This window comes from Dermacentor andersoni, chromosome 1, assembly GCF_023375885.2.
Source record: "Dermacentor andersoni chromosome 1, qqDerAnde1_hic_scaffold, whole genome shotgun sequence".
In the NCBI taxonomy this organism is placed as follows: domain Eukaryota; kingdom Metazoa; phylum Arthropoda; class Arachnida; order Ixodida; family Ixodidae; genus Dermacentor; species Dermacentor andersoni.
The window spans coordinates 24,010,014-24,035,073 of record NC_092814.1 but is presented as its reverse complement, the minus strand read 5'-3'; the positions used below and the strand labels follow the sequence as shown (position 1 = coordinate 24,035,073).

The window sequence follows — 25,060 nt, the reverse complement described above, 5'->3', positions numbered from 1 at the left end:
ACCCCGGTCATGTACTAATTGTGGCCATGTTGTCCCTGCAAACTTCTTAATCTCATCCGCCCACCTAACTTTCTGCCATCCCCTGCTAGGCTTCTCTTGCCTTGGAATCCAGTCCGTAACCCTTAACGGCCATCGGTTATCTTCCCACCTCATTACATGTCCTGCCCATGCCCATTTCTCTTTCTTGATTTCAACTAAGAAGTCTTCAACTCGCGTTTGTTCCCTAACCCAATTTGCTCTTTTCTTATCCCTTAACAATACACCTACCATTCTTCTTTCCCTAGCTCGTTGTGTCGTCCTCAATTTAAGTAGAACCCTTTTCCTAAGCCTCCAGGTTTCTGCCCCGTACGTGAGTACTGGTAAGACACAGCTGTTATACACTTTTCTCTTGGGGGATAATGGCAACCTGCTGTTCATGATCTGAGAATGCCTGCCAAACGCACCCCAGCCCATTCTTATTCTGATTATTTCAGTCTCATGATCCGGATCTGCGGTCACTACCTGTCCTAAGTAGATGTATTCACTTACCACTTCCAATGCCTCGCTACCTATCGTAAACTGCTGTTCTCTTCCGAGACTGTTAAACATTACTTTAGTTTCCTGCAGATTAATTTTTAGACCCACCCTTCTGCTTTGCCTCTCCAGGTCAGTGAGCATGCATTGCAATTGGTCCGCTGAATTACTAAGCAAGGCAATGTCATCAGCGAATCGCAAGTTACTAAGGTAATCTCCATTAACTTTTATCCCCAATTCTTCCCAATCCAGGTCTCTGAATACCTCCTGTAAACACGCTGTGAACAGCATTGGAGAGATCGTATCTCCCTGCCTGACGCCTTTCTTTATAGGGATTTTGTTGCTTTCTTTATGGAGGACTACGGTGGCTCTGGAGCCGCTATAGATATCTTTCAGTATTTTTACATACGGGTCGTCTACACCCCGATTCCGTAATGCCTCCATGACTGCTGAGGTTTCGACTGAATCAGACGCTTTCTCGTAATCAATGAAAGCTATACATAAGGGTTGGTTATATTCCGCACATTTCTCTATCACTTGATTGATAGTGTGAATATGCTCTATTGTTGAGTAGCCTTTACGGAATCCTGCCTGGTCCTTTGGTTGACAGAAGTCTGAGGTGTTCCTGATTCTATTTCCGATTACCTTAGTAAACACTTTGTGGGCAACGGACAGTAAGCTGATCGGTCTACCATTTCTCAAGTCTTTAGCGTCCCCTTTCTTATGGATTAAGATTATGTTGGCGTTCTTCCAAGATTCCGGTACGCTCGAGGTCATGAGGCATTGAGTATACAGGGTGGCCAGTTTTTCTAGAACAATCTGCCCATCATCCTTCAACAAATCTGCTCTTACCTGATACTCCCCAGCTGCCTTCCCCCTTTGCATAGCTCCCAAGGCTTTCTTTACTTCTTCCGGCGTTACTTGTGGCATTTCAAATTCGTCTAGACTATTCTCTCTTCTGTTATTGTCGTGGGTGCCACTGGTACTGTACAAATCTCTATAGAACTCCTCAGCCACTTGAACTATCTCATCCATATTAGTAACGATATTGCCGGCTTATGTCTCTTAACGCATACATGTGATTCTTGCCTATTCCCAGTTTCTTCTTCACTGCTTTTAGACTTGCTCCGTCCCTGAGAGCATGTTCAATTCTATCTATATTATACTTCCTTATGTCAGCTGTCTTACGCTTGTTGATTAACTAGGAAAGTTCTGCCAGTTCTGTTCTAGCTGTAGGGTTAGAGGCTTTCATACATTGGCGTTTCTTGATCAGAACTTTCGTCTCCTGCGATACTGGCTCTCGAGCTTACTGGCATCCTGTCTAATGGAGTTACCACCGACTTCTAGTACACACTCCTTAATGATGCCCATAAGATTGTCGTTCATTGCTCCAACACTAAAGTACTCTTCCTGAATTAAAGCCGAATACCTGTTCTGTAGCTTGATCCGGAATTCATCTATTTTCCCTCTTACCGCTAACTTATTGATCGGCTTCTTATGCACCAGTTTCTCCCGTTCCCTCCTCAAGTCTAGGCTAATTTGAGCTCTTACTATCCTATGGTCACTGCAGCGCACTTTGTGGAGCACGTCCACACCTTGTATGATGCCAGGGTTAGCGCAGAGTATGAAGTCTATTTCATTTCTAGTCTCGCCATTCGGACTCCTCCACGTCCACTTTCGTCTATCCCGCTTGCGGAAGAAGGTATTCATTATCCGCATATTATTCTGTTCTGCAAACTCTACTAATAACTCTCCTCTGCTATTCCTAGGGCCTATGCCATATTCCGCCACTGACTTGTCTCCAGCCTACTTCTTGCCTACCCTGGCATTGAAGTGAATAGTGAGAGAATAGTACAGGTCTTTTAAGTCAATAGAAAAAGCGACAAGGTTGCTGTCTTGTCAGTCTTTAAAGAATTACACCACTTGTTCAGACTTAGTTACCAAAAATGGGTCGTCGATTGGCAAGAGCTTCAAGTACTTCTGCAGAAACGTCGCTACATGTTTCTGCCAGGTTGCATCCTCTGACACTATAACTCGGAGGGGATATTCCGGCTTATGCGTTTCTGCTGAGAAAAACAAATCAAGGTTCCCCTTTGTGCTCTTTTCGATAGACCGGGATAAGCCATCTAGTTTGAAACTTTTGCAGAGCTTCGATCCTTGCTTCATTTTGTACTTCCTTAAGTGTTATGTCATTGTGGACCCTGAAAGTTGACGAAATGACGTCGCGAGCCTTTGAATTATACATCGCCCTGTTCATCAGCGCGAAATTGCCCTCCTTATCCGCGGGGATAAGTGTGAGCGAATTGTCTTTCATGAACTTAACAGCGTTATTCAAGGAGAACCATTCGCCAGGGCGACTGGACCGCGTTAGCACATCCACTTCCTCTGATACACACCTTTCCGACTCGGCTTCAGGTACTCACTTTGGTGCTTGTCGCAACGTTGCCACCAGATCGGGAGCCAACTTCTTTGGCTGAGTCGCGAACTTCGGCCCACAGTTGAGTATTTGCTGGGCCTTGTCCAGTACTACCACGTCACCGACGATGTGTACTTGGCTCGTTGACGCTGAAGGCTTCTGTACTCTCTACCTCAGGCCTGGTATAACATGCTGCCATAGGAATTCCGTCGTGCGGTCGATGATCTGGGAGAACTGTCGTCACGAGCGCTCACTTGTCGCAAGTTCCAGAAGTAGCCGCAAGTTTCCTTTGTACATTCTCACTTGTCGTTGCCATTCCGGCGCATCACTTTGCAGATCCGAATCCCGTGGCTAGTTGAGAATGGAGGCATGTTCTACCAGGCCTGCGGCATGGAGTACAGAAGAAACCTTCAGCGTCAACGAGCCAAGTACACATCGTCGGTGACGTGATACTACTGGACAAGGTACAGCAAGTACTCAAATGTGGGCCGAAGTTCGCGACTCAGCCAAAGAAGATTGCTCCCGATCTGGTGGCAACGGCACGGCAAGTATCAAAGCGAGAACCTGAAGGCGAGTCGAAAAGGTGTGCATCAGAAGGAGTGGATGTGCTAACGCGGTCCCGTCCCCTTGGGGAATGGTTCTCCTTGTATAAGACTGTTAAGCTCATGAAAGACAATTCGCTCACACTTATCCCCACCGATAAGGAGGGCAGTTTCGTGCTGATGAACAGGACGATGTATAATTCTAAGGCTCGCAAGGCCATTTCGTCAATTTTCAGGGTCCACAAAGACATCACACTTAAGAAAGTATAAAATGAAGCAAAGAAGCTCTGCAAAAGTTTAAAACTTGATGGCTTATCCCGGTCTTTCGAAAAGAGCACAAAGGGGAACGTTGATTTGTTTTTCTCAGCAGAAACGCATAAGCCGGAATATCCCCTCCGAGTGATAGTGTCAGAGAATGCAATCTGGCAGAAACATGTAGCGACGTTTCTGCGGAAGTACTTGTAGCTCTTGCCAATCGACTACTCACTTTTGATAACTAAGTCTGAACAAGTGGTGCAATTCTTTAAAGACTGACAAGACGGGAACCTTGTCACTTTTCCTATTGACTTGAAAGACCTCTACTATTCTCTCCTGCAGAATGACGTGATGAAATGTGTAACTGACTGCATTGACAAATTTGGAAGAGTTCGATTACAAAACACTTCTGGTTTCAGTTGCGACAAATTTCTAGAACTTAGTTTTCATTTCAACTCGACTTACGCGACTTGAAAGGGATGTGTTGTTAAACAAGAGGATGGCACATGCATTGGGTCATGTATTGCTCCCTACTCAAGTGACATATATCTAGCTAACCGGGACCAGGTTCTTGATGAACGCCTGAAAAATAACACCGATGTCGTGAAATTGTTCAGATTTGTTGACGATTTTCTAATTATTTTGAATAACGAAGCGGCTCATTTTGACTCGGTGGTTTCGAAAACCTTAACCTCATTCACTGAAGTGTTGTTTCCTTTGACGTTAACATATGAAGTACCCGTAGTTAATTTCATGAAGTGTTTAGACTTGGGATCGCACTTTTCACCACAAACGATATGCTGGAGTTATCAGCCGAGAGGCAATAATCCAGTGCTACGATTTCATTCCGCTCATTCAAAACTAGTAAAACACGCAATAGTAAAATTTCGTTTCAACAATTATCTCATGAAGTCTTGTGACCACACAGTGGAAACCAGTTTCAGGGATTAGACCGAGCGCCTGGCAGATTCTGGTTACCCGATGCGCATGCTCACAGGGGTCGTGGAGGGCTTGAGCAGGAAGTATAAAAACGCATGACAGGGAAGCAGTAGCACTGCTAGAGCAAAGAAGGTTACTGTGGTACCACACATTCATTGTATTTCACAGAATCTCAGAATAGCGGCAAAGTCGGATGTGGACGTGGTTTTCTCTGCCCTTGAGCTTCTATAGAAGCTACGGAAACAAATTCATTCAAAGACTAACAAAATGAACGCGTTTTCTACTCAACATCGCAAACAATTTGTAACCTGGGGCGCTATAACGTAAAGCTATTCCAAACTTTTCTATTCCAATTCTGCAATCAGCCCTTCGCGATTGGTCAAAAGCTCTTTTGGGCCACCCCCAAGTCGCCTGGCAGTCACGCGACGTCACGAAAATCGCGATTGCTCCCCATCTGATATTACGTGTACACTCTGATTATGCATGATTGGACTGAACAAAAGAAAAATAATTATTTCTGGATCGACGCCTTTTAACCATTAGCCCCGGCTATTGGTCAATAGTTTTCGGGCTGCTCCCACTTCACCTGCCTAACGTCAGAAAACCGCGAAAACTCACCGCGTAGAAGTGATGTGAACGCGGTAAAAATGCATTAATATGCTGAACAAAACTGAATTTTTCTCTGAATAGCCGCAGGCTGCCTCGTTCCGAAAGGAATAAAAGATGGTTGCCGCCGATCGCTCAGGCACTGGCTACTCGCACCTACCGGAGAGCATGGGTTTATTTGCATACAATAAACCTTTTTGCGTGGCCGTGTAGCGTTTTCGAGCACATTCGCCACGTTTACGACCTCGCTCAGCCAGCTTTTCTTTGCTGAGGATCCTCTTTAGCGGCATTCTTAACCTTCCGTTGCATGCCGCCGCGATTTTCGACCAGCCACCGCCAGCTAAGTAAGGGAAAACGGACCAATCGCAGACGCCGGCACCACCCTCTTCATCCGGTTATCAATTTTCAGTGCACTGGCTCGGCCCCATCGCATCCCTCTCCACTTGAGCGTACTCCTCGCCTCTTATCAGCCAATTAGATAAGATAAGCCACTCAGTGCAGGCAATGTTATTCGTTGTTAAATCAAACCAAAGTGACCTCCTATAAACGAGGAGAGCGTTTGATTGGTCTGTTTAGAAAACCCTGCGGGTCACCGCCCGATGCTTGCGTTGGTGGTTACGCAAGTTTGACGTCAGGAGATTGGAATAAAAACATATTGGCATAGTTTTACGTTATAGGGCCTCTGCACTCGTAACATTGTCGATGCCATTCCGCATCGTGCGGAAGAACGTATATGGGTCATACTGGCAGATGCATCAATCATATACTAAAAGAGCATCAATGTAACGTCACTAGAGCAATGTCGGGCCAATTGGGCATTCATTGTCAAGATTGTCCCTGCAAACCCATGTTTGAATGTACGCTTATTTGGTATAGGGCTCATAAAAGGATGACAGGGGAGATTGTAGAGGCTTGTGAAAGTGTAAAAATGAGAAAGCGCTGAGCAAGCCATGAGTGTCGCTATCTAAAAAATCCAGGGAAAACACGGGGAATGCGGGAGATAGAAATTCAAGACGATGAGCAAGATGAGAACAAGGTGAAAGCAGGAGCCAACGTTTGGACAAGTGGACTTGTCTTCTTCAAGGCGACGTATGCTTTCCTCGCCACAGTATTTCTAGGTGGAGTTCTTCTAAAGGGGAGAGGGTGTAACGCGGGTGGGTGTGGCAACGAGGGAAGGTATGTTAGCGTGTCGAATTGAGAATAAAGGAATGCTGTGCGCAAGGCCAAGGCCAGGGCAGCCCCCCCCCCCCCCCCCCCCCCTCATCCGTCTGTCAACCACGTGTCAACGCACGCGTGTTAGCCGGCGTGTCAACGGCCTCTGACACGCCGGCTGAAAAAAAAACACAGGAAAGGAAAGGAAAAAGAAAGGATACTCCAAGAAACCAAACTAAGTGTTGTTGCCTATAGCTTGAAATTTAGCATAGCGAATAGATTCTAAAGCTCCCTTTGAAACGTTTATGCCTATTGGTTGCAATGTCTTGAACTTATGGATAAGGTATGATTCTCTGTATTTTCTTTCTCATTCAGAACGGAAATTTGACTGTAAGATGTAGAGTTTATCAAAGTTATGATCTGGTTGGTTGAAATCCTCGCGATGGCTTTGGGAAGCTTTTTAGCTGTGGCCGCTAAAATCTGACGTTCATTGATTGTCCTGTTTCACCGGTATATTGTTTCTTACAGAAGGAACATTCAAGCATATAAATTACATCTGAACTTGTACAAGTGAAGCTAGATTTGACTTCATGTGTATAACTATTTGCGGTGCCTTTAATTTTAATGTCACTTTGAAGGTGCCTGCAGGTTTTGCACCTGGCGCGACAACATGCTTTTATTGCGGGGGAATGCTGTTGGCTGACTTTTGCGTGCACTAACATGTCTTTAAGGTTCCTGTTTCGGCGATAGGTAACCCTAGGTACATCCGGGAACGCTTTTCTCAGACGCTCGTTACTTGATAATATTGGGTGGTATTTTCGTAGAATGTTGTTTATGTTTGGGAGTGCATTAGAATATTTTGTTATAAAGGCCGGCGGTCTGTCAGATTCTAGTGTGGGCTGTTTCTTCGCCACTTCCGACTGTCTCTCCAATCTTGACGCGGCATCATAAGCTCTATCGAGAGAAACTTGGGGATAGTTCCTTTCTGCTAGCGTTGTTTTAAGGTCATTTAGGTGGTGGATATAATCGTGGTCTTCGCTGCAGATTCTTCTTATTCGCTTGTCCTACAAAAATTGCTTGCTTGCAATGTCGCGGGTGATGACTGTTGTAGTCTAAATATTGCTGGCTATCCGTAGGCTTCCGGTAAAGTGTCGTTCTCAATTTTCCGTTTCCTATGTAGACTGTCGTGTCCAGGAAGTTGATCTGACTAGGAGAGTGGTGAGCAGTGAATTTAATACTCGGGTGAAAGCGATTGAAATGGCTAATTAAGCCCGTTAAGGCGCTTGTGCCGTGTTCCCATATTATAAATATGTCGTCAATGTAACGAAAATAGGTGTGGGGTTTTAAAGGGTAGAATTTTAACAGGTCTGCTTTAAGCTGTCCCATTAAAATGTTCGCATACGTGGGAGTGAATGGCGTACCCATGCTAGTGCCGAAAGTTTGCAGGTAGTGAATAGAATCGAATTCGAAATAGTTGAGCGTGAGAACTAACCTAAGGAGCGATAAGTAAACTTCAGGAGCGTGCGCTTGGAGATTGATTGCGAGGGATTTAGAAACGACTTCAAAAAACAAAAACAAAAAAAAAGAGATGCGATTCCTCGGTTTATCGCTGTAACTATTGCAGTGTATGTCTTGATCATGTCTGGGGCACGCGTATGGTTCATCGACATGTTTTCGCTCGTTCGGTGTATATTTATCGATGCGTGCGAAAATGAAATGTATGGTCGAAAATACAGCTGTCTCTGTGTGTCTGTTTCTTTCTACATCCTCATTTAGTCGCGCTTACACATTCTATCATAAATCATGGGGTTTTACGTGTCGAAACCACGATCTGATTACGAAGCACGCCGTAGTGGGGTACTCCGGAAACTTGTACCACCTGGGGATCTTGAACATGCACCTAAATCTAAGTATACGGTTGTCTTCGCATTTCGACCCCATCGAAATGCGGCCGATGTGGCCGGGATTTGATCCTGCGACCTTGTGCTTAGGAGCCCAACACCATAGCCACTAAACAATCACGGCTTTTTTTTATTTATTTCCTGATTTCGTCAATTAGAAGTCACACAAGAGTTCGTTTCTCTGAAGTCAACATAACTGGAGACATCTCGATACATACTAAAAATGGGACTGTCAGGTCGTCCCGTGTAGCTTGGTTATAAAATTTAATCACCAATAATTTTTCGATCATGGGTAGCCATTCAGGGGGTTCGTTAAGAGCCTTTAACACATCTCTAACAGACGAAATACTTTCAGCAAAATATATCTTGGCTAGCTTGGGATGAACATGCTCGGGTCTGACATCCATTCTTGTTTTCCAGACACTGTGCATTGTAACCAGCATCATGACATCAGATGGCACGTCCCCTGTTTGTGCAAAAGGCAAGAACCGAATTGCGAATGGCGCCAGAGAAAAATCCTTCTTAGGCGTCCTCTGTAAGACGTCCCACAAGAAAACTGAATTAGAGCAATCCAAAAAAATATGTTAAATTGTTTCTGGCTTGTTACATATTATGCAATTTACACTCCAAGGCAGGTAGATACCTTTTTCATTTTAACCATGGTTTAACAGGGAGTGTGCCACTGTGCAGTAAAAGAAGTTTTAGTTGACGCTCTAATAGGCATTTTCTTTACACGTTTCAGTACATCCCGTTCGGGTCCTAATGCATACTCTTCACGATATAAAGGTGAAGGGCATAGCACATCAACTAAAACCTTATACAATTGTTTTTTTGGTTACTGATGACAAATAATCTATCGAAAAATGCACTTCAAGAAAACGAGCAGCATAAACAACTTCCTTCAAGAGTCCTTTTGCCGCTACATGCGGTGTGTAGAATGACGATACAATGTACTCTGGTAGTGCATCACGCAGGCGCACTTGCATGACCGTACGTAGAAAGCCGTCACTTTGACCAAGCAAGAAAAAATATCATGGAACAACTTGCTTAAAGGGACACTAAAGGTTAATAGACAGTTTTAGCAGAGCGTTTGCTTGCGCCCGCTCCGCACACGTTTCACGCGCGCCGGTGGCTGCACAGAATGCATTGATTTCGCTTATCTAACATGAGCGCCTTCCAGAGATGCCACTGACGTGCTCTCAGCTTGGCGGTAAAACGATTACGAAAGCAACTACACGATCCCTGACGTACCGCTAAATCAGGTTCCTAGCGGAACGTGGTCAGCGTCTCACATTCCGCTGCCGCTATGTGTGCTGTGCGCACGCGCGTCAGTGTTCCCAGTAGCGTTTTGCTGAGCGGCTGCCTGCCAATTGTTGTGATAGGCCGGTCTGAGCGGAGCGGACCGTAAACGCTCTGCTAAAACTCTCTAATATTAAGTCAACGTGGACTGCTGAAATACCATCCCAGAAACCTCGAAACGCTTGTTTCATGCGAAGAAGAGACTTATTTTAAGAGAACATGCGTTCTGAAGCGTCCGCGTTCCTCTAGCGCAGTTCAAATCGCCCGCCCTCCGATTGAGGAGTGGTGACGTCATGGTCTCATAGTGGCGTTGCGCCGTCGGTGAGTAAAACGGCGCCCGCAGACGGCGCTACGGCTTTTCTGCGCAAAACGCAAACGCGCGGCCAGAAACAGAGCCAAGACAGAGCCGACACCAGCGCGAAAGTGGAATTATGGTGGCTAGCGGAAGGGAAAGCGCGCGACGATAAGCTGGTTCTTTATTTTATGACGCCAGCTTCGACCTTCGATGCAATGGACGACCCTGACAACGACACATTGGCTCGCGATGCTAGGCTCGACTTCAGCGATTTAACCACTGATGAACGTGACCTGCTGCTGAGGGCTCGCGCTGCCGGCGTCGTTGCGTACTACTACGACGGCAACTGTATGTCATGGCTGTACATATTCGCACATTGTAGCTTTTCCTTCGTGGAAACCAAATGTCGCACTCACCGCCCCGTCTTCGACCTGCAGTTGTTCTTGCGCTTCGGAGAATGCAGGCAAGACCGACGGAACAGCGCTACGGGAAAGCATTGCTTTGAAAGGCACTCCACACGACTTCAGTAAGCCGGCGGGGAACTCGTAATCCTCTGGACGAAAGTGCAGCGAGCACATTATGCGATTTGTCGGCTCTTTGCCAACGCGCTGTGGCAGAGGTATGGCACTTAACCACTTCGAACGGAGATGTTCACTCGTTGGCACACAGTGATAAGTGATAAGTAACGTTGAATTCGCCGCTACAACTGCCCTTGGCCAAGTTCCGCGGACCGTTCGCGCATCCCACGACATCACGTGGACGTGGCATTCTCGCTGCTTGTTCCAAATGCAAGTTTCGCGAGCCAGCAGAACCAGCGCAGCACGACGCGATAACGAAACAACTGAAACACCAAAGCGCGCGCGGCGCAGAGTCGAGCGCTCAGAGTCGAACGAAAACGAAACCTTTCGACCACCCATACTACTCAAGGGTAACGTCAAAATGTTATTTTTTCTTAGAATCGAATAGAAGTAGACCAGAAGCATTTTCGTCCGTCTTATAATCTAATGAAATTATCTTTTTAATACGAGTAGTTGAGTACTAGTGACATAAATTATGATGAGGAGCGCCTTCGTCATGGGGCTGGTACCGGAATGTCGCTGGGGGGTCTCAAATCGTGCCATACATTTACCTCGATTTCTCGGTTACTAAAGCTCTGTTCGCGATTGTATTGACGCCTTAGACATTCTAGAGCATTGCTTTATCACTTTAAATTGACTTCATAGTAACCCTTAGTGTCCCTTTAAGGAACAAGTGCGAAAGGCCAAGCCCAACCTTCTTGACAGAATGAAACAGATTTATTCTGCCGGTCCTCTACCAAGTGGACCACTTGGTAGATAAAGATAGCAAAAATTCTATGGATATTTTGCACGCACGTTCGCGACATGCATAGCACCTGTAGCATATAAAAAGCTTTCGCCACGAGAAACACGTTGCAAACTGTTGCGCGTGCAAGTATCGACAGGTCACATCCGCCCTACTTGTCTATGTCCTAACGTGTTCCATTTCATCAGTCCACTGTTCGGTATTTTCCTGATAACACCCTAAAGGGACGCCAAAATACTTGGACGGAGTTGATCCCCTCAAGCTGTTCTGGTCTGGAATCCCCCATGTTCCCACTCCCCTAGACACTTTTTTCAACTAATGGCACTTCCAGTGAGTCTACAGAAGGCTCTTGCGTCACTGACTGCCTCTTGTATGCTCTCTTTATTTTCACAAAAAAATCTCGGTATCATCTGCATAGGCCAAAACTTTTATTTCATGAGATAAAAACTGGTAACCCGTTATTTTTTCATTGTTCAACACTGTCAAACAAAAGGGCTCTAAGTAAATTGCAAACAACAAGGCTGAGGCGGGACATCCTTGACGGACACTAGAACGCACGGCTATATCTTCGCTGTTTTCTATTAATTACGAGTTTAGCCTGGCAATTATTGCATGCCATTTTCACACTCTTATTTCACACATCTCTTATTACCGCGCCTACATTGACGTAATCCAGGAACGCAAAAACTATGTTGTGACACACCCTGTCAAATGCTTTTCTTTTCAAATCTAACTGAATCATGAATATACGGCTACATGACGCATCACAGAACTCTAAAATCGCTCTTGCAGTATGAATATTGTTAAAGATACTTCTTCCTCTTATTCCACACGTTTGGTGTGCGCCAACAATATCAGTAATTACTGTTTGAAGCCTTTTTGCAATAACCTTCATATACACTTTGTGGTCCAAATTTGTGAGACCCCCCCCCCCCCTTATGGGCCTATAATTTTCCACCAACTGCAATCTTTCAGCGTCTTCAGTTTTCGGTATAAGTATAATATGGCTTTTCCTAAAAGTTATCGGCATTTGTTTAACGTCGTATGCCTCCGTTATAATGCGGTGAAGCATTTCTGAAATTTCTGCCTTGAAAAACTTATAAAAGGCGGCCCCGATGCCTTCTGGTTCAGGTGTCTTGCCGTTGATAAGGTCATCAATCGCTTGCTGAACTCCTTCTATTGCTATTGGTCTTTCAAGACTGATTTTAACGTCCTCATCCAGTTTGGGCATAAGTGACAGAAAATCTTTTACAAAAGCATCTTGCACTTCAGCTTCGCTGCCCCACAAGCTCCGATACCGCTCAAGAAAAGTCAGTTCGATAACCTTCTGGTCCGACGAAACCATGCCCTGATACCGCATTTCTTTGATCTTTTTGGTAGCACACCTCTTTTCTTCAGGTAGCGCGCGATTGGGGGGTGCTTCTCCCATCAAGAACCGTTCCGCACGTGCCCTTACCACGGCGCCTTTATGTCTTTCCTCAGCAATGCATTCCATCTGTCTTTTCACTTCTTTAATTTATTTTCTAAACAATCCGGGTATCGTGCTATCGGCATTTAAAAGATAGTCAAGTGTGACTTGTAGCTCGTTTTCTTTGTTTTTCTTTTTATCGTAGGATGCGTGACCTCTCAAGTGCGCCCATTTTTACCCTAGTTTTAAGATTCTCCCAAACCGCGGTAAAGCTTGTGGTGCCATTAAGCAGAGCTTCTTTACACTTTTGGCTGACCAGTTTAACAAACGTGTCGTCTTTCAAAAGGTTTTCATTTAATTTCCACAGATCTCAATTAAATGCACTTGTTTTTCCTTTATTACCTATTTGGAACATTACAAGACTATGGTCCCTGAAGCTAACGTGTTCCACGATGTAGTTGCTACAAAAAGCCAAGATACTTTGGGAAATGTACACGCGATCTAATTTAGCGTGACTTTGAAGCTGAAAGTGTGTAAACTGCGCATGATTTCCGCGAACATCTACGTCCACAAGGTCACATTCCTCTGTTAAAGTACAAAGCTGTAGTGCCCTTTTGTCACGAACTGGATTATTTATTACTAACCGCGTCTTCAGGCATGCAAACGCAGTTAAAGTCACCAAGTAACACGACAATTCTGTCACAGTTTAGGAAAGTAGCTAAATAAGCAAGAAGGCATTATCTGTCAGAACATGTATTAGGTGCGTATACACAAATAATTCGCCATATTTTACTATGCGGAGAAAAATCACAAGTGCTAATCTGCCACCTTGTGAAGTTATGACACTTTCTTCAATAATACCAATAGACCGTTTTAAAAAGATATCACATCCTATCTACTTTCCAGTGGCTTGGCATAAACAGACATTAACGTTTGCTTTATAATTATCAACCATGCGGTCAGCCTGCTCCTCGCTCGCAATTTTTGATTCTTGTAACGCTTAGATGTCGATATAATTTTCAATTAACAGTCGCTTTAACTGTACTTGTCGCTTTCTTGTTGTTCACCCTCTTACATTAAGCGTACCTATCCGAAGCGCTGACGCTGATTTAGAAAACATTGAATCCGCCTGGTCGGCCTGGTACGTGCACTAGTGCATGGTCTTCACCGACGCGGAGCTGGTGTGGCAGGCCTTCCACGGTGTAGCCAGCCTTCAGGCGCAGGGCCACTATAGACGCGCGTGGGAAGCTTTGTCATTACAACCTGCCACACGCCACTTCTCCCTCAATATATCGGTGATAGTGTCGTAGGGCGCCAGGGCTGTTCTCACGTCTTCGTCCGGGGTGGTGTGCAGAAGCCAGTACAGCTTCATCCTGATGTCTTGGTTTCAAGGGTCTACCACAACACACCGGTGCTCCTTAAAACTGAAGGCAGGGGCTGACAAAATCTGCTTGGCTTTTCCATCTTGGAATGTTATCGCCCAGACGTGATTTATTTGATAGGCCCCAAGGGCCACAACTTCCGGCATGAGCTGCAGACGGCCTGAAGCATCTCGGAAATTCTCGACTCGGTATGGCCTTACCTTTGCATCAGCGTGCAAAAAAATAAAGAGAACAGTAGTCGTAACGGTCGTACCTGAAGGCAACAGCGGTAAAATGATCTAATATTCTTGCGTTGTCGTATCGCTCAACCTGATGCCGCGACCCAGCTGGGCCGCTGTAACGGCCCCTGAGGAGCAACATATTCGGCGTCCGCACCGAACGGTAGCCGGAAGTAGAATCCCTAAACAATCACGACGAGTGGGTTCTTCTTCTCTGTTATTTTCATATAAACAGTTTTTTTCGTTAATTGCCGTACCGTTGACTGAACACCAGGATGACGCTTTGCTTAATGCTTTGTTACGCAGGAAGTTGGTCAGAAGCTGAGCATATTTCTTTATACAACATTGCGCAGAAATAATATTTACATCTTCACCGATGGCAATCATAATGTCATTTACATGCATTAAAAATCTAAGGTCCTAGTACGCTACCCTGAGGCCTGCAGGAAGAGACACAGTCTGCAAGCAACCACCATTCATCTCCACAAATTGAGCTTGGTGCGTTAAGCATCAATCAAGTTTATGATATCTGTGGGTAATCCCATGAAATTAAGTTTGAAAGAAGTTTGTTATAGGGAACTTCACCAAAAGCCTTAATGAAGTCAAGAAGCAATATATGTACTTGGCCTGATTTGTCTATTTTGGTGCTAAATCACGAATATAGCAGTTATTAGTTGAGTAACAACCACATGAATGAAACAGACAATGACAACAGGGAAGGCATAGCGGAAATTAATTGTTTATTTAACTCAATTTAAACAGACATACTATGCTTTCCTTGCTGTTATTGTCTGTTGGTTTCAATTGGTTGTGACTTAGGAAAACCGGGCCCCTCGGTTCCCTTTCTTCTTGTTCATTACATGCGAGGGTCCGTAAACTTTGCTGCCTTCAGGTACCATCATCACCATCATCAGCTTGGTTACGCCCACTGCAGGGCAAAGGCCTCTCCCATACTTCTCCAACTACCCCGGTCATGTACTAATTGTGGCCATGCCGTCCCTGCAAACTTCTTTATCTCATCCGCCCACCTAACTTTCTGCCACCCCCTGCTACGCTTCCCTTGGAATCCAGTCCGTAACTCTTAATGACCATCGGTTATCTTCCCTCCTCATCACACGTCCTGCCCATGCCCATTTCCTTTTCATGATTTCAACTAAGATGTCATTAACTCGCGTTTGTTCCCTCACCCAATCTGCTCTTTTCTTATCCCTTAACGTTACACCAATCATTCTTCTTCCCATAGCTCGTTGCGTCGTCCTCAATTTAATGGAACCCTTTTCGTAAGCCTCCAGGTTTCTGCCCCGTACGTGAGTACGGGTAAGGCACAGCTGTTATACACTTTTCTCTTGAGGGATAATGGAAACCTGCTGTTCATGATCTGAGAATGTCCGCGAAATGCACCCCATCCCATTCTTATTCTTCTGATTATTTCAGTCTCATGATCCGGATCCGCGGCCACTACCTGCCCTAAGTAGATGTATTCCCTTACCACTTCCAGCACCTCGCTACCTATCGTAAACTCCTGTTCTCTTCCTAGATTGTTAAACATTACTTTAGTTTTCTGTAGATTAATCTTTAGACCCACCCTTCTGCTTTGCCTGTCCAGGTCAGTGGGCATGCATTGCAGTTGGTCCCCTGAGTTACTAAGCAAGGCAATATCATCCGCGAATCGCAAGCTACTAAGTATTCTCCATTACCTCTTATCACCAATTCTTCCCAATCCAGGTCTCTGAATACCTCCTCAAACACGCAGTGAATAGCATTGGAGAGATCGTATCTCCCTGTCTGACGCCTTTCTTTATTGGGATTTTGTTGCTTTCTTTATGGAGGACTACGGTGGCAGTGGAGCCGCTGTAGATATCTTTCAGTATTTTTACATACGGCTCGTTTACACCCCGATTCCGTAATGCCTCCATGACTGCTGAGGTTTCGACTGAATCAAACGCTTTCTCGTAATCAATGAAAGCTATATATAAGGGTTGGTTATATTCCGCACATTTCTCTATCACCTGATTGATAGTGTGAATATGGTCTATTGTTTAGTAGCCTTTACGGAATCCTGCCTGGTCCTTTGGTTGACAGAAGTCTAAGGTGTTCCTGATTCTATTTGCGATTACCTTTGTAAACACTTTGTGGGCAACGGACAGTAAGCTGATCGGTCTACCATTTTTCAAGTCTTTAGCGTCCCCTTTCTTATGGATTAAGATTATGTAGGCGTTCTTCCAAGATTCCGGTACGCTCGAGGTCATGAGGCATTGAGTATACAGGGTGGCCAGTTTTTCTAGAACTATCTGCCCACCATCCTTCAACAAATCGGCGGTTACCTGATCCTCCACAGCTGCCTTCCCCCTTTGCATAGCTGCCAAGGCTTTCTTGACTTCTTCCAGCGTTACTTGTGAGATTTAAAATTCCTCTAGACTTTTCACTCTTCCATTATCGTCGTGGTTGCCACTGGTACTGTATAAATCTTTATAGAACTCCTCAGCCACTTGAACTATCTCATCCATATTAGTAATGATATTGCCGGCTTTGTCTCTTAACGCATACATCTGATTCTTGCCAATTCCTAGTTTCTTATTCACTGCTTTTAGGCTTCCTCCGTTCCTGAGAGCATGTTCAATTCTATCTATATTATACTTCCTTGTGTCAGCTGTCTTACGCTTGTTGTTTAACTTGGAAAGTTCTGCCAGTTCTATTCTAGCTGTAGGGTTAGACGCTTTCATACATTGGCGTTTCTTGATCAGATCTTTCGTCTCCTGCGATAGCTTACCGGTATCTTGTCTAACGGAGTTACCACCAACTTCTATTGCACACTCCTTAATGATGGCCATAAGATTGTCGTCCATTGCTTCAACACTAAGGTCCTCTTCCAGAGTTAAAGCCGAATACCTGTTCTGTAGCTTGATCTGGAAGTCCTCTATTTTCCCTCTTACCGCTAATTCATTGATCGGCTTCTTATGTACCAGTTTCTTCCGTTCCCTCCTCAAGTCTAGGCTAATTCGAGTTCTTACCATCCTGTGGTCACTGCAGCGCACCTAGCCGAGCACGTCCACATCTTGTATGATGCCAGGGTTAGCGCAGAGTATAAAGTCTATTTCATTTCTAGTCTCGCCATTCGGGCTCCTCCACGTCCACTTTCGACTATCCCGCTTCCGGAAGAAGGTATTCATTATCCGCATATTATTTTGTTCCGCAAAGTATACAAATAGCTCTCCCCTGCTATTCCTAGGGCCTATGCCATATTCCTTCACTGACTTGTCTCCAGCCTGCTTCTTGCCTACCTTGGCATTGAAGTCGCCCATCAATATAGTGTATTTTGTTTTGACTTACTGCCCTCCAATTCCTCCAATAGCACTGCTAGACTCGCCTCACTAGATAACGTTCTAGCGTTAAACGTTGCCAGGTTCATATTCCGATGGCGGCCTGTCCGGATCCAGGGATTCTTAGCACCCTCTGATGCGGCACAGGTCTGACCGCCGCCATGATCAGTTGCTTCGCAGCTGCTGGTGACTGAGGGCCAGGGTTTGATTGTTGTATTCATATAGGAGCTTGTGGCCAAGTACTACACCAGGGTGGCGAATCCTGCTCTGGTGAGGGAGTGCGTTACCGGTTCTGGTCACCGGGATCAGTCCGCACTCCAGGGCTTGTCTATGCAATTTTATCAACACGCGGATTTTTTTTAATCCGGCGGAAAATTGCGCGCCACCGGAATTCCAACCACGGTCCTCTTTGCACGCGAGGCGAATGCGCTACCTCTACGCCACCGCTGCAGCCTTCTCCCAAGTTCACGTATCACGTGACGCGTTGCGCCAGAAAGGAGGTCCTGCATTCGCCGCCAAGGTTGTGGGTGGTGGCGCTAGCTAATACTCCCAGGTAGGGTTCCTCGATGCATAATGCCTCTTTCAGGTGGGGACATCCACGCTTTTCGGCCTCATCTTGGTTCTTTCCAATACGGAGGCGCTGGGCGTGTGGTGGCTGCAGATTAACCATCGGGCAGAAAGAAAGGGAAGGCGGGCTTGCTAAGCGCGATAGCGCCGTGATTTAAATGCAGATTTTCTGCTTTACCATCTGATAAGCAGTTTGTATGAATAAATTGCTCGTTTCAAAAGAGGTTAATAAAGGGAAAATGAGACATCCACCCAATCGTAGCAATTGCTACAAAGGAAACCCATAGGGGTTCCTCGAAAGAAAAGCCTCGCAGTTGAAGAAAAATTCGTCTTGGTCTGGGACTTGAACCCGGGACCGCCGCATTTCCGGGGCATCCGCTCTACCATCTCACCTAACCACGCGGCTAGCAGATGGCAGGGCTTTTCTTTCGAGGAACGCGTAAGGGTTTGCTTTGTAGCAATTGCTATGATTGGGTAGATGTCTCATTTTCTCTTTATTAATTACTTCCCTCCACCTTGCGGGTTTCTGCAGAACTATTACGTCAAATCGAAAAAGGCTGTTCGACACTTTTCGCGAGTATCGCAACTTGAGGGTGGCATGATTTGTTTGCGAGGTTACCCCCTTTTTTATTTAGTCATTTCACTCGTAAACGTCCCACAAATATTACTGGAATTGTACAATTGGATGAAATTTTAAGTTTGAAGCTTTTTTAATAGTAATATTGTTGCTTATGGTTTTCCTATCGTATTTATGAAAGTAGGAAAAGAAATTAGGAGACGTCGCGTGAGTAGGCCTGCAGCAGTTCAGGTGCCTACTGAAGAAGAAAGAAATGCACTGAGAACAGTTTTCAACAATCAGACACAATTTATTTACAAAAGCAAGCACTAATTAATTCACTTTATAAGCTTTCAGCGCGTTTATTTGGTTAAAGTGTGGTTGTCCTAGTACAGGCTCGTACCTGCTACAGTCTTGCTAGCATAACACTCAGCTGGCTTTTCAGGAGTGTTAAGCCATCGCAGGTAGATGCGGAGACGTGTGGAGACAAATTGCTCAAGAAGTTTTCCAATAACATGCTCCATCAAATCAAGGGTCGTGGGCAGTGTTAGCTGACATGGAGGCTTTCTATGGCTGGACCGAGCTATAAAAATTAAAGATAGTAACAATGACAAGAATGCTACCGAAGTATTAGGGTGAGAAGTAAACTTGTTTGAAATGCATATATAAGGCATACAGATGGTGGTGTGCCCAAGTATTTGTCCGCCCACAAAGAGCATGTTGTTTTTATGATGTCCACACCATGTTCCTTTCATACTGCTATGCAGCAAAAGCTTGGGCAGACTTATGCATTATCATACTAGGAAGAAGCATTTTCATGCACAAGTACGTGTAAGGTCTGAATGAAGTACTTCATTCAGACCTTACATTTCAACCTTCAACGTTGAAGGTTGAAATAGCACAGAAAGCTGCAGTTTTCTTCTAGTGCTTTTATTTACATTTGTAGCGCTAGATTGCACTGTAGAAATATTACTGTGTAACATTCCAGTTACTGAGTTCTGCTATTTACAATTGAGGGAACTTTGTTGAAATCTATCAACTGTTAATGCGTGCACACACTTCACGGGTGCCACAGCGTTTGACATGTCGGATGACCAGTTGGACGGCATTTTCGTCACTTGAAAGGAACTTTGCGGTTGTTGTGAGACAAAATGGTGGAGGACCTAGAAGGTGCGCGTGTAACTGCACGTTCAAAGGAGCGGAAGGTGTGACGTGCAGTGTGCATTTTGGCTTTTGTGAGCTTCTCTGCGCCAGTAGAAAGCGAGGAGACAGGCGCTGATGTCCATCATTGCGCAAGGGGACAAGAGAACACAGCGATACGAGTAAGAATGAAAGTTACAGAACTGCAGGCTACATGCATGGCACACAAGGAATCTAGGTGACGACAGCATCAACAAGCATATCATGGCAGACACTATGAAAACACCCTTATTTTTGAGCTTGCTTTCAATATTATATCTCACCACCAAAGATACTGTTTCACTTATTATAAATTTAGGCTTTACATAACCTTTCACTACACAACTTTAACATTTCTCGTCAAATCATGAATGCCTTGCTTTACGGAGACATCAACTACAGCTGAGTCTAGAAAATGTGTGGCCAATTTCACAGCATTAAATGCACAATGCAATTATTTGGCATCTGTTAGACCACCACACCTTACTGACACTACAACAGTGTGTATACACGTCGCAGCTGCCGCCACATACTCCTCAAGTAACGCATATGCTGCGCGCGAGTTGTGCCGAACATGCCAATAACAGTGTCTCGAACAGACCGCCCTCTCAAATAATGCATTCTAGACCCCGTGTTTTGGGGCAGACTGTGTGGAATGGAGTCGCCGTTACCGTCGAGCTCACTACTACTGCTCCTGCTGTCGTCATCACTGTGATCGTCTGATTCTATGTCGCCCTCAGAAAGGCGAAGGTGGTGCAATACAGCACATGCCGCAACAATGTTTGCCGCACGTTCCGGCTCTTAGAGGAGGGTGCGGTACCGCTGCAGACAGCGGAAACGGCTCAGCCCAATGAACCTCTCCACCACGGAACGCATGGCGGCGTGTGCTTTTTTGTACGTCCCCTCAGCTATCTGCACTGGAGGATGGCCGGGAACTGGGGTTAGGAGCCATGGCTCCAAGGGGTAGCCTCTGTCACCTGCACGAAGATGGATATAGTGCATTGAGTACTCCTCTGACAAGAGGCAAGTTGGCAACTAAGGAAAGTTACAACATCATTCAACAAAGGTAGAGTTCAAAGGTCGTGAGTCCCAAGTAAAATGATGAGTTGGGCATGTCCGTACCCGACACAAATTGTTAACCAATTTACAAGCGCACCACTCGGTGCCTGCCAGAAGCAGAAGAAAGCAGAAGTTGGTGTTATCAATGACACAGTAGTAGCACTAATATGTGTTCATTTCTTTTGCTTTTGGTAGACAATAGGTACAGTAGCAGCACTAATACGTGTTACTTTCGTCTGCTCCTGGCAGGCACCTGATAACATCCTTGTAACTTAAAATTTTGAACATTGCCAATGGTGGCAGTAAATGTTTTAAGTTTTTCTACTCCTGGAACTTGCTCATGTGCTTGTTATTCAGTTAAAAGCTTGTGTTGGGGCGGACACGGCGTTCTGTCCGCTACTGAAGCGTGACTGCGCCAAAAGATGTTTCGTCTCACGGAGGAAGTATTCCCCAGATTTGGAACCGCTGGCACAGTCATGTACGCCAGATGAACTAGTCGTGGTCCCACCCTGATCTTATAGGGTCCACGGCCAGGATCCTCATGTCCGCGTCGCAGATCTGAGGAAATATGTAAACAGAGAAAGTGGCCGCTGACAAGAGCAACATAACTGTCAAAAAGTATGGGCACTAAAGAAAACGTGAGGTGCACTTACGAACATGCAGTTGAGGGCGTAGTATCCCTTGTGGTACATGAATGCAGCCTTGCGCTCACCCTTGGGTGCGATAATGGCTATGAGGCTGCCGTCCACGCATCCGATAACGCCGGTAATAGCACCGCGCCGAAGGAAACCCTCCTTCACGGCTGCCTTTTCCTCTGCCGTCTTCGGAAAATGGACCCACTTGTTGCGAGCCCCCGCGTTTACGACAGCCTCTGCCATGCGTCGCACGCACTCGCTCAGAGTAGGCTGCGACACATGGATCGTCTCCTCGCTTCCTACGGACGTTTGGAAGGTCCCGGTAGCGAAGAAGCGCAGCGCACACAACACCTTCCGCTTCAACGACAGTCCCGTCGCTCGCACCGCTTCTAGCTCCCCCGCCAGTTCCTCGCACAACAACGGCACCGTTTCCTTCGAGAGAAGAAAATGCCGTCGAAAATGGTCATCCGGCACGTCAAACGCGTCGTCTAGCTTTCCGTGTCCACGTCAGCGACGGCAAAGAGCCACCGCCATAGCGATGAGAGGGGCAGCCATTTTCTATTCCTTTGGAAACGACCCTGCCTCTGGCCGTGCCAGAAATTTATGCCTTACGCACAATGAGTGCGTCAGCGTCACTTTGGCGTTATAGGTTTTTGCGGGTTCCTGACATCGCGTGATTGACAGACACAATGAGCTCGGCGCGGTCATTTTCGACCAATGGTAGCGCGGTGATGGCCGCAAAAGGCATAAAAAAAGTAATAGAATTCCTACAATATCGCACCACTGGAGGAACTAGCCCTTAACAGCCTCGCTTAAAAGCCGCAGTTTTGCCTGAAAGGTGAAGCATCGATTGGGAGAGAAAATTAGTAGACAGCTATACAAAGTCAGTATAGTAGAATTGTTGGCCGTATAAACTTGTAAACATTCGCTTATTAACTAAATTAACAAGCATAATGTCATGCGCGCACAGGCACATATGAACACAGCTCACTCGATGACCGCGGACACTCGCTGTTAAAACGCTGGCGTGAGGAAGTGCCGCAGCAGCAGCGAGCGAATGGACCTTCGCGTTGCCTCTCGCTCCAACGCGAACTAAGCGGTGAAAACACAGTACACACGAAGCTATTAGCGGTCGGTGCACTCTGTTTCCATCGCAGATTGCTTTCATGATAGGGCGCGCGCGGCCGCACCATATGCAGCAGCCGCCGGAGTAGAACGTCTTTGGAGTTTATACTGAACATCATGGCGACGGCGACCACGAGGGAAGAAATGCGGCTGAGTGCCCATATAATTGTTATCGCAACAACAACAATAATAATAATAATAATAATAATAACGACACGAGGTATCCGGTGCCGCCATGCATGATAATCATCCCATTGCAGTGCTGCACGTGGACCCGGACGTGGCTGGAGCGACGTTCATGGCGGCGGCCAGCTCGGTTCCCGCTATAGCCGCCTCCATAATCGCCATCATGGTGGCCAAGGCAAGTGCCGTGCCCTGTGTAGACTTGGGCTCTAATCCAGTTTTGCCAGCGCACAGGCTTTAACACCTCGCGTTCCTCTTCGTTAACTTCGCTCTGTCCGCCTGCTTGCTTGCCTTGTTGCGAGTCGACACGCAAGTACGCATTGAAGAGTGCTTACGCAATTATCGAGAAAAAAAAAGAAAACGTGCATTGGCATTCGGATAAGGGAACCCGGTGCCATATAACCTGCAGCGCCGCCACGATCCCCTGATGCCGACGGTGATGATGCAAGTCTCCCCACGCGTGACGCGTCCCCGCCGTAAGTAGCGCGTTTAACGTTTAACCATAGAGAAAGAAATTCGTCAAGGGCGGACATTCGGCGAAAACTGGCAAGAGGAAATACGTCACGCTAGTATTTATTCCAGCTGTTCGCTGACGCGAGCATTGGAGGAAAAAGAATGTGAAACGAATCTGACAACGTTTGATTTTTTTATTCTCTCCCGCTAAATCTAAAAAAGATTTTCGTACAACCGAACTTATACTTTGCGACTTATTTTTCTTGCGTTACCTAGCGACCAGCCAATGACAGGCCGGCTGAGCATGCTATAGAGTTCGCCTGTTCGGTTACTCGCCTGTCTTATCTTTTTTTTTTTTTGGGGGGGGGGGGGGGAGGGGGGCGAGTAGCCTGGTTTATTGGACTTTCAGCGTATTCTTGCGTTCCTTCTGCACTTCGACACGGCACCACTGTGCTATTGGGCTACGGCCCCCAAGGTGAGAAATATTGTTAAATTTAAATTATGGGGTTTTACGTGCCAAAACCACATTCTGATTATGAGGCACGCCGTAGTGGAGGACTCCGGAAATTTCGACCACCTGGGGTTTTTTAACGTGCACCTAAATCTAAGTACACGGATGTTTTCGCATTTCGCCCCCATCGAAATGCGGACGCCGTGGCCGGGATTCGATCCCGCGACCTCGTGCTCAGCAGCCCAACAAATATTGTGCGATAGTCTGCCCTGCATTCCAAGCAATTTAGGCTTACGGCGCGGGACCGAGCATTGTGACGCAGTTAGCGAAAACCAGCTTGGCTGTTGTGGCGCAGTTGGTTTGGCATGTACTGTATCGTACTGCGACATGTTTGCGACGATTTCCATGGGCCTCTACATTATTGTAACTTATTTCGGCTGTTTTATGGCATGCTCGCCGCATCCAGGGTTCTGACGCAGTTAGCGAAAAGCAGCTTGGCCTTTCTGACCCAGTTAGTTTCGCGCTGATTGAATCTTACGAGGCGAAATTTGTGACGGATTTATGCGCCCCCCCGCCCCCCCCACAACAACATGTACCTTTCGGCAGTGGCGTAGCTAGGTCGTCTGGCACCCGGGGCCCATAGGTCTTCTGTCACCCCCCCGCCCCCCTGATGTAGTCGAGGAAGGCGAGGATATCGGCAATTTCCGGGTTTCAGCTCCAGTACAGCCGCCTTGGATACCGCGCACGTTCCCCGGGTCCCCCTCTCCTTCGCTTTCTTTCCCAGAGATCGCGAATGCAGCAAATAAACACGCTGTTTTTCTGCGCCAAATAACACAGGGTGCTGCACTGATAACGTGTGATAAGCCCATGTGCACATCTTCTGTCAGACTGTAAGGCTTGGCAACCAATACAAATGCGGCATCGTGGAAAATATGACTCACGTCACAAGTAACAAAAATATCTTTATAATAAAGTTTTAATTACCAATTTTAGCGGCAATATTGCTTTTGCAAAATTGAAGCCCGACATTCATATCTTGCCCAACAACAACTTCACAGAAATCGTCGTAGGTACTATGGCACGCAGTATTTTGTCTGTGGGCAGCCCTGAACGAAAACGAAAATTAAATTGTTTGTCAGTGACGCTGATCTCCCCACCCTATTGGAAAACGCTACCTGCCTCCCCGCTGCGCGGGCGCCAATGCTATAACAATTACGAGTTCTCTTCATTCTGATCAATAAAGCGTTGTTTTCATTTGCTGCTATACGGACAAACGTGATTAT

General features: G+C 46.1%; 1 protein-coding gene across 2 annotated transcripts in view; it reads left to right on the top strand.

The window, feature by feature from the left end:
• Window positions 1–25,060, top strand: part of LOC126545236 (probable sodium/potassium/calcium exchanger CG1090) — a 164,208-nt gene that overhangs the window by 11,073 nt on the left and 128,075 nt on the right. For both annotated transcript variants that reach the window (XM_055061252.2, XM_050193001.3), the window contains exon 2: window positions 22,951–23,051. In XM_055061252.2, coding sequence (XP_054917227.1) covers window positions 22,951–23,051 — 101 coding nt within the window. The remainder of the gene's footprint in view (window positions 1–22,950; window positions 23,052–25,060) is intronic.